Below are 14,538 nucleotides of genomic sequence, written 5' to 3'. Positions count from 1 at the left end.
CGTTTCCGGTGTTCAGATTTGTCGGTATTTGATTTATATTAAGCTTTTTTTTTTTTTTAATCAGAATTTTACTATTCTATTCTCTCCTGGGTTCGGCCTCCTGCTTTTTCAGTTTTGAAGTTTGCACAGAAAGTAGAAAAACAATTATCATTGAGTGTAAGGAAAGAAAGAATTGTTTATGATTTCTTGATCGTCGTTTGGAAAATTTTGACTTACTGCTGCATCCGTTCGCATAAATTGCCTCGTTTTCATTCCATAGAGGCTAATTGATGGGAAGTACTTTAATTATGTGTATTGCATATTTGCAATCTAAATTAAATTCATGGGACGTGGGTTCTTGAGGAGAGAGAGAGAGTGAGTGTGTCACATTTTGCAGTTGTACATAGCGCACACAGAAGCAGTTACACGTACGAATGCGAGCGCGCCCACACACACGCACACGCACACAGACACATATGGATGACCGTTGTTAGTGATTAGCACATATTACCCTATGTTCAGTAACTAAAACTCCGACAGCTTGCAGTATATCTCAAATGCGTCAGTTTTTCACTTTATGTTACTTTTCAATATGCTGAGTCTTTACCCCTCCCTAAATGTAAATAAACTCCACCACCTGTATACTCTCGCCATGTCACTCATTATCTCTCAATAACAGGAAACTCGATTTTACCCTTCTTGGCTCATGTTTCCTAAGCTTCAATACATCGAACCCGCTACGAATTCTGTTCACAAGCTGTTTCATGGCGTAAGAAACATTTGCTTTTGACTCTTATCCACAATTTTAAACTGAGCAACATGTTTGTTTATTTTATGACCTACGTCTATTCGGTTTAATACTGTGGTTCATCATACTATAAATACAATGTTAGCGTTCAATAAGTATTACAAGCTATCCAATGTGTCGTAAAAAGGAAAAGACGACATTGTCGCTTTCTTGAACGCAGCCCCGTGTTACCAACCCCGCGTCTCCCCTTTGTTTTTCTTGAACCGCGAACACTCCTTTACCTTCTCTTGAGATAATATTTGTCTTTGATGTTTTGCTTCATCTTCCCGTACTCACACACACTCGGAGAGTTTTAAACTCAAACCGATTTAATTGCTGTAATAATCTGTTGGTTTTGTGTACCTCGCTCTTCTTTCACCCTTGGGGCCTGCTCAGTCAGATGGAAGTGTTATGTCATTCGGTTAATTAATTTTGTTCAGAATGAATGGGTTTGTTTAGTTGTTGCGTTTTTGTAGGGATTTTCTTTGGCAGGTGTTATACTAAGTGCCCGTCCCAGCTAACTTTCTTCTTTGAATAAAAAAAAATACACAATAGAAATTAGATAGTCTCACCTAGCACCGAAGTTTTTGTTTCTATTGTTTTAGTATTTGAGTCGTTATTCCTAAAAAATACAGTTTTTCTTATTTTTGAAATTAATTTCTGGCTTAATTACAGTGTATTGCATTCATCATAGAAAATTTTGCAAAGAGTGAAGATTCATTGAGATCAAATATGATTGTCAGAGAGAGAATAACAAGCGATGAAAGAGATTAAATTGACACTAGCGAAGCTAAAGCAGAAGGTATAATTATCCAGGATAACTGAAGAGGTGTACCTAACAAAATAGACCTGGTAAAGTTTTCCGGAAATACAAATTTTTTTGCCAAATTTCATTTAAGCAACCTTTTATTTTTATTATGTACAGGTGCTCTAGAACGCTACAGTTGGTTTATTTTCATTGTCGTAATCTGTCTTTTGACCCTCTTTCGGTTTCAGAATTAATTTTTTTTATAAAAAGAACTAAAACGAGATTATTTTTAAGTGACTTCATGGCTTTATACCCCTATCCCTCCATGCGCTGCCAAGACGGATTTGATTGACTATAGGAAGAGCAGTTCAAAGCTTTGTTTATAGATATAATTTTACATTTCTTGCTAGTCTTTGTGAGTAATTAGAAATAAATTTCTTCCCCAATTTATTACAAGTAAGAGCTGAGTTTTGCAATTGATTCAGTTTATCCCACACACAATTTATATATATATATATATATATATATATATATATATATATATATATATATACATATACACATATACAGTATATATATAAATATATCTTATTACATTACAGTATATATATATATATATATATATATATATATATATATATATATATATATATATATATATATATATATATATATATATATATATATATATATATATATATATATATATATATATATATATATATATATATCTCTCTCTCTCTCTCTCTTCTCTCTCTCATTACATTACATTATTACATTACATTACTCTCAATATTCAAACCAATCTCTCGTGGCGGCGCAGTAAGGGTTTTGGGGTGAAGTGCAACGTTGTCTGATCTCGATTAAACCCTCTACTCATGAAGGGTCACTCATTGAGATTCAAAATAATCGCTTTCTAAAACTAACTCTCTCTCTCTCTCTCTCTCTCTCTCTCTCTCTCTCTCTCTCTCTCTCTCTCTCTCTCTCTCTCTCTCTCTCTCTCTCTCCCCGTTTGTCTTGTCTTCTGTTTCACCCTTCATTAAACGTGTATTCGTTTTTATGCCGTGGTTGACAAAAGATTGTAAGAAATCATTAACCGAATCTAATAAAGTGATTAATATAACTAGGTATGGAAACGTTAAATCAGGTTAACATTAAGTTAACAGGTATATTGCACATTGCAGAATCCTATAATTTACTCTAGGGATACAGAAAAGGTCGTTTTCGATATGGTATAAATATGACATTTACAGTCTGTTGTCGTCGTCATGTCTTTGACTGACATACATAGACAATGGAAGTCACTTTGTTTTTATTTTTAATGTTTTAGTGTTTTTGTCGTCGTTTTTAATGTAGAGCTTTTTGTAATTTTTAAATAAATACCGGGGTTAATGACAGTGTATAATATATAGAATTTTCCTAAATATGAAGATTAACTATGGGATCAAATGCTATTCACACACACACACGCAGAGAGAGAGAGAGAGAGAGAGAGAGAGAGAGAGAGAGAGAGAGAGAGAGAGAGAGAGAGAGATTGTTGTCCATAGACAAGGCAACATTTCCCCAAATCTCTCCGTTACACTTTATTATTGAAAGCTGCTCTGTAGTGCTGTAGATGGTTTTATTTCACAATCTTATGACCTTTTTCCGGTGTTCAGTGTTAACTTTCACATAAAATTAGCTACCCGCATAATTGTTTTGATCAAGGGCATCGTGGCTTTTTACCCCTGATTGTTTTGCAAAATGTTGAAATGTATGAAATCGTCGTATTATCCCTTTCTTCACCAAGCAGCAAATCGTCATTTGCATACATACAAGGGTAAGAGGAAACAAGGTCAAGAGAGGTAGACTGTCTCGGCACCAGTCCGTAAGGCTGCGTTTACACCAAGTGAGTCGAGTCGCGTCAAGTCAAGAACGTCATTTGATGAGATTCATTTTGACTCATCTCCGTTTACACCGACTGCGTCAGCCCTCGTCAAGTCAGTACTCAGTGACCTGTCTGATTTCATGGAGAATGGATGCATGTTCCCTGGTTGAAGTAGCTGCTTTGTTGTGGCTTCGTCGTCGCAGACGTAAGAAGAGAAAACGAATATGGATACATGAACTGAACACCAAGAGGCCAGATTTTGGAAGCTTCTGTCATTTATTCCCAGACCTGGTGAACCATCCAGAAAAATTCTACAACTACTTTAGGATGACACATGAAAATTTTAAGAAGCTGGTGGAGTTGACTGGATCTTCCATAAAGAAAATCAACACTAACTACAGGCGTGCAGTTGGAGTTGAAAAAGAATGACCATTTTTTAAGGTAAGAAATATTTTATTGAACATTCCAATAATTATTTCAAGTAGGCTTCTATGTAGGGCAATAGTAAATAAATATAACATGAAGACAGTTCATGTATTCCTGCTGGTAAGTAAATGGTACAGCTCTAAGTAAGGAATCATGAAATTCTAAGCTAGTATTTCTCAGAGGTTAGCATACTCGTGCTGTGAGTAACTGTCACTTACATTGGATGTACATGGTGATGGCGTATGTGACTGATTCTGCTCAGTCCAGTAGCCATACTGGACAGAGGGGGCAGGTTTAAACAGCTTCCTACGAAATTTTTCATATATTTCAATTTTAATGTCCATGTCACTTGGCGACAGTTGTTTCATCATAGGCAGTAAGCTTAACAGAAACTGGCGATCTGGATCATCAACATTTTGTGAAGACGCTTGTTCTCTCAGTTGTTTTAATTCTTCTAGAAAACGCATATCCATCTGATCTGCAGCATCCCTGCTGCGTTTCTTGGTGACACCAGTCTTCTTTGACTTGGGAAGAATAGGATTGACAGAACTACGGTCCTCACAGGTTTCGGTATTATTTGCTGCTTCTTGAGGAGATACATTGTCTGGTGTTTCGATGACAACCGAAGGTGAAGAGTTTTGAGATGCATCTTCCGTTTCACGACAGGTGTCTTCATCAGGAGGTGTAGGGACGTTTGAGGATGTTGGTCGTGGCGTCACATGAGGGATCAGAAATTGCATGGCATCATAGTACACCCACCTCCTTGTTTCGGTATTAGCTGATCCAGATGGTTTGACACTAATCTTTCTCCTTTCCCTCATGAAGTTGCTTCTTAGGTGCCGCCATTTGTCCTTACATTCGGCTTCTGTAAAAGAGTTAAATGAGAATTTAGTATCTTAATTATGTAGTCGTCATGAAATGTTATATATTTGAAATTAAAGTTGTGCACAGTGAATTTCAGTTATTGATTTTATACTGTTTGCTAGGCTCATATAGTATTATATCAGCATTGTGTGTGTGTATGTGTATATGTATATATATATATATATATATATATATATATATATATATATATATATATATATATATATATATATATATATATAATTATGAGCTAGCAACGAACATATAGCTGAAATTCATTGTGTATCTATCTATCTATCTATCTATCTATCTATATATATGTATTATTATATATATATATATATATATATATATATATATATATATATATATATATATATATATATATTTATATATAAAATATATATATATATATTAACGCTTCACAATTATTATATGGTAATGACTTTCACTACTGAACGGCTATTTACTGTAAAAATGTTTAATTAACGCTTGTTATTGTATTTCTTTCCAGACATGTGGTTACTGGAGAATCTTTCGGTTCCCTTGGTTACCAGTTTCGTGTTGGTAGAGCCACAGTACACAAGATTGTCAAGGAAACCAGCAATGCCATATGGGAAGCACTACAACCACAGTATTTGCCAGTACCTAATGAACACCAGTGGGAAGAAATAGCCAGAACATTTTTCGACAAGTGTAATATTCCTTGCTGTATTGGGAGTATTGATGGCAAACACTGTCGACTGAAATGTCCGGCTGGAGGAGGGTCACTTTTCTATAATTATAAAGAATACCATTCTATTGTTCTCCTAGCCATTGCTGATGCCAACTGTTGCTTCACACTGATTGATGTAGGATCAAATGGACGAAACAGTGACAGCTCTGTTTTCACTGAATCAAATATGGGGAAGTCATTGATTTCTGGATGTTTAGGTATCCCACAGTCACGTGAAATACCAAATACTGCAACCACAATACCATTCTTTCTTTTGGGAGATGAAGCTTTTCCTCTGATGAGACCATATCCTAGAAGGACTTGGACTACTCCAAAAGAGTATATAACTATCGGATCAGCAGGGCTAGAAGAACAGTAGAGTGTGCCTTTGGAATGCTAGCTAAGAAATTTGATGTACTTCAGACATTGATGGAGACTAGTGTTGAAGTATCTGAATCATTGGTGAAAAGTATTTGTGTACTTCATAATTTCATTCAACATGAAAACAATTTCAACTACTCTCCAAGTGATGATGTTCATGATGCAACATAATCCAATTTTGCAAACTCAAGCCTGACAGCAACAAGAAGCACGAGGCCTACAACAGAAGCTATTGCAGTTCGTGATATCTTGAAAGAATATTTTGTTTCCCCAGCTGGAGCTCTTGAGTGGCAAGACCGAATGATCTATTGATGTATATTTCATGGTGAATGAGCCTAATGTTTAATTCATAGTAAATATAGCTAATGTACAGTTCATAGCCTAGTGTATAGTTCATAGTGAATAAAACTGTTGTCTTACCTGTACATTTCATTGCAGCAGCAACCTCCTTCCACAAGGCAGCTATGGCATCACGATCCCGGTGGCTGCGGTCACTGGGATCATATATAGGAGGGCGCTCCCGAACCAAGTTTACCAGGAACTCCACTTCCATGACCATCACACGACGACGGACTCGCTGTGACTGATGTAGAAAATGGGTCCAGCCCTATATGTGACTCGACGCGCCGTGACTTGAATTGACGCGACTCTTCTGGTGTAAACGGTTTTTTCAAATATACATACAAATTAATGTTAAACTGGGGTGGCGATTCATGACGCGTGATGACTTGCCTTGACTTGACGCGACTTGACTCGCTTGGTGTAAACGCACCCTAAAAGGCTGCCAGCCTGCCGTTGTACTAGGAAGACCATAAGTTGGTCTAGCCGCCTTTCCCCTCAAATGGCTCGCGACGGTAATCGGAATTAAGTTGCCTGATGATGCTTTATACTTAATGCATATATATATATATATATATATATATATATTATATATATATATATATATATATATATATATATATATATATATATATATATATACGTATATGTATACTGTATACCCCCTCAACATGAGACCACCTTGATGTGGTGAGGGGGGGCTCTTGAACCCCAGGAATTTGTTTCTGGGTTCGAGTCTAAGAGTCTCATATGCCATCGTATATTGTTTTGGATTAGATTTGTGGAAATTTCCACTTTTGATCAAATTTGGTGGACCTGATAAATAGGAAAAGATATAGCTGGGAATGGGTTTATATCCGAAGCTAAATAGTGAGAACTGTGGTAGGACCATCAACTACCCGATAGTGTTCGGACCTGAGAGATATCAGGCGGAACTATTCTTTAGGGCTGGACCACGGATTCCAGGGGGGTCTGGTTCTAGGGATAGGACTCTCGGCATTCTATCCGCTTTGCCCATAACATGATTAGGGTGGGGATGATTGTATTCTTGAAATACTCTCCGTCCTAGCAAGCGGGCCACTCTAATCATGTTGCGCCATCTCCTATGGGGTAGGGTAGGGATGCGGACAATTGGGAGTTGGTTCTCACTTGTGCCATTGGCGGAAGAATAAACCCCATGAAAGGCTGATGATATCTTTTTAAGGTTTTCAGGTTTATTTACCTTTTTAAAAAAATTTTCTCAATTTTACTTGTCTTAATGCAAAGTTGTGTTAACGATTTAAGTACCCCTGGACCCTTTGATGGTAGCGATTCGGCACAGTTAACGACTGCAGGAACCTCCTCTGACCTCTCTCTGGAAAAATCAGAAAAAAATACGAACGTAATTACACTGGAGCCCTATGCTCCAATGAAAAACATGACAAAAAAACCCAAATATCTTGACCCAACATTGACCCACTTCGACTCCCTCTTTGGGAGTGGAAGTTGGTCAAGATTCCTAACATTAGAAACGGAGAAAAAAATTATCGCCATTGAAATTAGAAAACTTCTTATTGAATCGACATTCAACTACTGAAATGTCATTCAGACAAGTAAAAGAACAGATGTGGTTGATAGAAACCACTACAAGAAATCAATCGGAAAACTACTTAAATATAAAAAAGATTGATAATGTTAAAGTACATATTAAAAAATATGACAATATGAACAGTGTCCAGGGTACCATAGTACTCCCTGATAATGATGAACCAGTAGAAAAGAATATATTGCTAGATTCGCTTAAAAAAGGGTACAACAATATACAAGACTGCGAAATTTACAACATAGCTAGTAGACGGAGTAATGAAAAAATACTAAGAATAGCAAAGATAAAATTTGAAGGCCATGAATTACCCTTAAAAATAAGAATCTTAGGCCAAAGCAGAGAACTGAGACCGTATGTCCCTAAACTGATGAAGCAGCTGTGTCGGTTTTTGCCCCTAACACTCCTGAGCTGCCTGACGGATTGGTTTGGCTGTAGTAACATCAGTGCAGAACTTGCTTCGTAGTTCTAATTATACATTTCTTGCTGGTTTTTAAGATTAAATTGGCTAAATTATTTCCCAATTTATTAGCATTAAGAGGTGTGTTTTGCAGTGGATTCATTATCTCCCACTGATGTGTGTGTGTGTGTGTATTGTGTGGGTGTGAGAGTGTGCTTACACTGCTTACAGTAGTTAAACCAATCCTCCGTGGCGGCGCAGGGAGGGCCAGGGGTCAAATGCATTGTTGTCTGATGGAGGGTCACTTCATCCAAGATTTCGCTTTCTTTTTTCCAATTCCGTTTCATTGTCGCACTTACATTTTTTCCTTCATCAGACGTGTGTATCGTGCATATTCCGTTATTGGCAATAAATTTTGAGAAATGATAAACAAAAGCAATTAGAGTAATTAATATATCCCGGTATTAGCAAGTTGATTAGGTTAACATTAGGTTGATATGTATATTGAAAAATCCTGTAATTCACTGTAGTGATATAAAAAAAAATTGTGACAGGTTATAGGGTGTAAATGTGGCATTTACAGCCTGTCGTCATCATGTCATTGACTCCCGTACATAGAAGTCTTTATTTGCATTATGTTTTGGTATTTTTATTATCTAATAGCTTTTCATATTTTGAATAAAGTTTCTGGCTTAGTTTCGTTATATTATTTACTAGATTCAAAATTTTACTTAAACTACAGATTAACTTTGAGATAAAATGTGATTTTCAAAGATATATATATATATATATATATATATATATATATATATATATATATATATATATATATATATATATATAGAGAGAGAGAGAGAGAGAGAGAAAGACAAACAGAAAAATATAGTACATTGACTTTAGTATAAAATTAGCTATCCACATATTGTTGTGATATATAAATATATATGTGTACATATATATATATATATATATATATATATATATATATATATATATATATAGAGAGAGAGAGAGAGAGAGAGAGAGAGAGAGAGAGAGAGAGAGAGAGAGAGAGAGAGAAACAGAAAAAGATAGTAAATTAACTTTCATACAAAAATAGCTATCAACATATTGTTGAGATATTATATATATATATATATATATATATATATATATATATATATATATATATATATATATATATATATATATATATATATATAGAGAGAGAGAAAAAAGATAGTAAATTGACTTTCATACAAAATTAGTAAATTGATATTTCATATAAAATTAGCTATATAATATATAATATATATATATATAATATATATATATATATATATATATATATATATATATATATATATATATGAGAGAGACACACACACGGAAAAAGAATATATATATATGAGAGAGAGAGAGAGATAGTCAATTGACTTTCATACAGAATTAGCTATCCACATATGGTTTCGACGAAGTGGCTTCGTGGCTTTTGACAAACCCTCCCCCTCCCTTCGTCGCCACGACGGATTGGTTCGAGCGTAGGAATGGCAGTTCAAAGCTTTATTTACAGTTTCATTTATATTTCTTTCTAGTCTTTTTCTGTAATATAGGTAAATTTCCTCCCAGTACATTAGCAGTAAGATCTAGATCTTGCAGTTGATTCAGTATTTCTCACTGATATGATTGTAGTGATTTTTTTTTCTTTTTTTTTTTTTTTTTTTTTACACTGCTCACAATTGTCAAACCAATCCGTCCTACATTGGGGTAAAATGGTATTAGGCGTTGCCAAAATAAAATGTTTCAACTTTGAATTTCAGTAATCATTTTTTATTTTAAATGAGCTATATGAAAATGTTTATTGCTTTCGAATTATTGTACGAAACCTCCAACTCAGATTTTTTTTTTTTTTTTTTTTTTTTTTTCAAAATCACAGACAATACCCTGTAAAAATTCTGGATTTTTCAAATTTTCATCTCCAACATATTTTTTTCAAAGCAGTCCCTTGATGATTATATAAATCATGATTTCATTTCTTCGTCAGTATTTTCTGTATTATGAAATTTATCGGATAGTTACTTCAGAAATACAATCTCAGTCTCATTAATTATTTATCAAAATGAAGATAAATGAAAGTTTATACTCCGTAGGGAGTAAGTGCCGTCAGTGCACCTCCTGCAGTGCACTGCAGGCATTACTTTCTATAATCCTTTCGGCCCCTTGCTGCAACCCCATTCATTCTTTTTACCGTAACTCCGTCCGTATTCTCTCTTTTCCATCTTTCCATTCTCTCCTAATAATTGATTAGTAGTACGACTGCTAGGTTTTCCTTTTGTTACACCTTTAAAACCTCCTTTACCTTCACCTTCCCTTTCAGCGCTGAATGACCTCACAGGTCTAAGCATTTGGCCTTTGGTCTAAATTTTATATTTTATATTATTCAGTCAAAGTTTATATTTGTAAACTTGAAGTTAGTACTCGGGCACACCAAGTTACCTCTGTAAAACAAATTCATAAATGATGCATTAAACATCCGCAACTTATTCCAAAATAGAACAACTACCAAATCTGCTTCCGTTTCATGTTGAACGCTCTCTTTCAAGCGCGTCTACTCTGGACGGTCGGACGCAAGGCGCCAGACTGACTCGGTGAGTAACGTCATACCTGCCATTCATGTAACGTTTGTCTTTCATCCGATAATTATTTGCGTTGAAGTTTCCACATCATACTGGCCGGATATTTCACATTCGTCTCGAACTCTCCGTCAATGTATTAGTGATTCTTTCATCGGGGTTACTCATATCAAATTTTGCTCTTTAGCTTTGAAAAATGCGCTGATAATTTGCTGGTGAGTCTGGCCGTCAGTCAAAAAACATCACTATAACAGATGAAATACAACAGAAAATCAAGAAAAATACATATGCACTAATCAGTAAACTAAAAGCAGGATGGCAAGCTTGCAGTCGAAGTGAGAAAAGGGTTCTCCATCAAGAGGCACTATTTTTGGAGACAAAGTTAAGTATACCTTAGTTTAACCAGACCACTGAGCTGATTAACAGCTCTCCTAGGGCTGGCCCGAAGGATTAGATTTATTTTACGTGGCTAAGAACCAATTGGTTACCTAGCAACGGGACCTACAGTTTATTGTGGAATCCGAACCACATTATAACGAGAAATGAATTTCTATCACCAGAAATAATTTTCTCTAATTCTTCATTGGCTGGTCGGAGAATCGAACGCAGGCCCAGCAGAGTGTTAGCCGAGAACGATACCAACCCTGCCAATGAGGAACAGATCTCATCATTTCACCACTGACGAATGTTCAGCATACCCATGAAATCAAGGATCGTACAGATGAAGTTCGAGGTCGCAGAAGGATATCATTTACTGATGTGAGTGAACGCTCAAAACTGAGATTCGCCATGGACACGGCAAAGCAACACGAAATAGGAAAATCCATGATAACATCGCGAGGCCCTCGCTTGGAGCAGAATCCTGCAAGTTTGCATCAGTATGAGAGGAAGCTATTGCATCTACATAGAGATCAATAAATACACATCGTGCAATTGAAGCAGCATCCCAGTGTTTTGTCATACAAAGTTTGTCAACGGATAATGCTCTTAATGTCGTATGTCAGTCCAAGGTATTGCAATCTTATGAAAAACGTCTGTGTGCTAAATCAGAATGTTACTCTGATACAAACTCTGTAACTTTCACTGAAACTAGTGCCGAAGTTGATGTGCAATTAACACTTGACCACACATACAAGCGAATGGTTGAAACTCATATTGGTGAAGCTGTGAATATATTTAAATATAAGCTGTCGTATATCTTACTGGACTGCCATTATCAGGTGAAGGGAAGCTGATATGCAAATTGGGTTTGATGGTGCGAGCTTCAAGCCAGTCTTACGATAACTACAGAGACTAATGAAGTAATGAAGAATCCGTGTAATTGAGAAACAGATCCACAGTTATTTATACAAGTATATACATATACTGTATGTATATATATATATATATATATATATATATATATATATATATATATGTATATATATATATATATATATATATATATATATATATATATATATATATATATATATATATATATATATATATATATATATATATATATATATATATATATATATATATATATATATATATATATAAAGATAAATCTGTACAGAGAGCTTTCGGGAATCTGTTCGATTCCCCATTTCAATCTGGCGTGGTGATGTAAAAACACTAACCAAGTAAACATAAAAAGACTCAAAACAAGTGAAGTTGTTCATAACTAGGGACCGGTCGTCAAACACAGAACAGGCAATGCCGTCGTTTTCTGATGAAAGTACCGCCAGTCGTCTGGAACGTCTCTTAGCTGGTCCTTGCCCAATGCGGTCGTTCTGGTGGTCAACAACAGCATAGGCGCCTGGAGAAAGAGAGGCAACCGCAGCATCAGATGTGGCTACCAAGACAACGGTATCATAATGGTATTTTATTCTTAAATCCATCAATATGCTTCTTACAAATAAGGTGCTGTAGATGCGTTTGACCAGATGTGTGCTCATTGTTTGATGAGCCGAAGAACGAGACAGTGGCCATTATGTATGTTATGTGGCATGCTAAATGCAGCCACTATCAATTCATTGTTCATCTACAACAGAATGAAGAAGGACAGGGGTCAACCAGAGATGGAGCACAGACAATTCATGATGAAACTGGCAGAAACCTGATCATCCCTTGGGCAGAGAAGCGGATGTATTTTCAAGGACTACAAAGGAGCACACAGATTACAATCAAGAATGTGTTCAACATCAACATCCCATTACCTTTTAAGACAACTACACAAAACAGTAATAACAAAAAAAAGAAATCTTACAGAAAATGCGACACTTAGGTTGGTATAGTATTAAACATAAAATAAGGAACAACGACAACAAAAAATAAAAGCATAACAAGGAACGTTGCAACAACGAAATTAATACAACCATGATTAAAAAAAATTTTAGACACTGAAATGTGACACAGAAAATGATGTTGACACTCAAAATAATTGGAAAATCAAAAACATAAGACAAGAACATCATAACATTAAAACGCTTTGTATATCTCTGATTCCAAGGTAAGGGCATGGGACGACAATTACAAATTTTGATCACTGACCCTTCTCATTCACTTTGCAGCATTCACCTTTGACACGGACTCGTGAGCACGCGCCTGCTCGGTCAGCATGGCCCCACCTGTGCGCTTGCGGGTTCCACTGGCTCTTCTCCCAAATACCCAGCCAGTCCCGGGTAGGGAGGTACCGGTTGGTTGGTATGGAACACTAGGCTGTCCTCAAGCACCGCACGCAGGTGTGACAGGTGTTGCTCACTCACGGCCCCGGTGCGGATGTGCTGAATGACCGCAGTGGTGTGTTTGATCTCTTTCACACGATATGGTCCCTTATATGCCGGTTCGAGCTTGTGCTTCGGCAGTTGCTGTCTCCTCAGGTAGATTCTATCCCCTACCTGGATTGGGGAATCGTGTGCGGAAGCGTTTATCGTACCGCACCCGATACTTTTCATTGGCCCTCAACAGCAGTCGCGGGGTTGTTTGGAACACTCGTCGGGTCATGTTACAAAACCAAACCCGGTACTGTTCTACTGTATAGAGTGGGATCTGTTGGGGGTCCAAGACCATTGAGTACGGTAATCGAATATCCTGCCCGATATCTCTGTTATAAAAAGTCATGATTGTGTGCACATAAACTGAACTTTCTAAGTATATTAAGAAAATTTTCTGTTGCGTACTCTTTTGAATTCTGCTGTTGGAGCACAGTATGAGAACTGGTACAATCCTAGAACCTTGAGGCATTCCACTGCTGTGGCAATGGAGCTAGAGAGCGTCTGTACTGCCAGGCTGAACTTCGTCTTTTGGGACCAGAACCTGTTATGATCTCTGGTCAGTTTGTTGGCAAACCTCAGTCCAGTGTCTTCCTGCACCTTGTGTAGGTCACTGAGCAGCTGCCTTACCACTCGTCCTGCCAGTGATATTATGGATCCATATGCCTCCAACATGTTCCTTATGAGTTTGACCTAATGGCACTGGTGGAAGATAATATTCGTCTTGTATTGTGCTGTATTTCACGGTCTGTGGAGAGGGACAGATTGAAAAATCAGCATCCCTGAAGATTACGCCAAGTTAGGCTACCTTTTTTAAACTAAGGTTAGGTTATGGTAGGCTACCCTTGGTTATTTGATGATCAACCATGGTAGACTAGCTATTTTGTAAAGTTTACTTTTAAACCTGTAATGTGGTATGAATTTGAAGTATCCTGTAGGATGAACATGATAATGGTAAAATTGAAGAATACTACATTCAAATGTTCTGGCAGATCAAATTCAGTGGGACAGGCATCTTCTGACAGCTGAGTCATTTGCATACCAGGAGGTTTGAGAACTTATTGATCACATGGTAAATA

The 14,538-nt window shown here is 36.5% G+C and overlaps 2 protein-coding genes across 5 annotated transcripts in view; one reads left to right on the top strand and one right to left on the bottom strand.

Annotated features, from left to right (window-relative positions):
- Positions 1–14,538, top strand: part of Sin1 (SAPK-interacting protein 1) — a 563,667-nt gene that overhangs the window by 133,362 nt on the left and 415,767 nt on the right. The window lies entirely within an intron of this gene.
- LOC136855570 (uncharacterized) lies at positions 3,872–6,439 on the bottom strand. Its single transcript, XM_067132666.1, has 2 exons — positions 6,188–6,439; positions 3,872–4,672 (listed from the first exon to the last, which is right to left on the bottom strand). The coding sequence occupies exons 1-2, from the start codon at positions 6,324–6,326 to the stop codon at positions 3,984–3,986; spliced, it is 828 nt and encodes a 275-aa protein (XP_066988767.1). The 5' UTR covers positions 6,327–6,439; the 3' UTR covers positions 3,872–3,983.

Source organism: Macrobrachium rosenbergii, chromosome 32, assembly GCF_040412425.1.
Source record: "Macrobrachium rosenbergii isolate ZJJX-2024 chromosome 32, ASM4041242v1, whole genome shotgun sequence".
In the NCBI taxonomy this organism is placed as follows: Eukaryota; Metazoa; Arthropoda; class Malacostraca; order Decapoda; family Palaemonidae; genus Macrobrachium; species Macrobrachium rosenbergii.
This window is presented reverse-complemented; position numbering and strand designations above follow the sequence as displayed.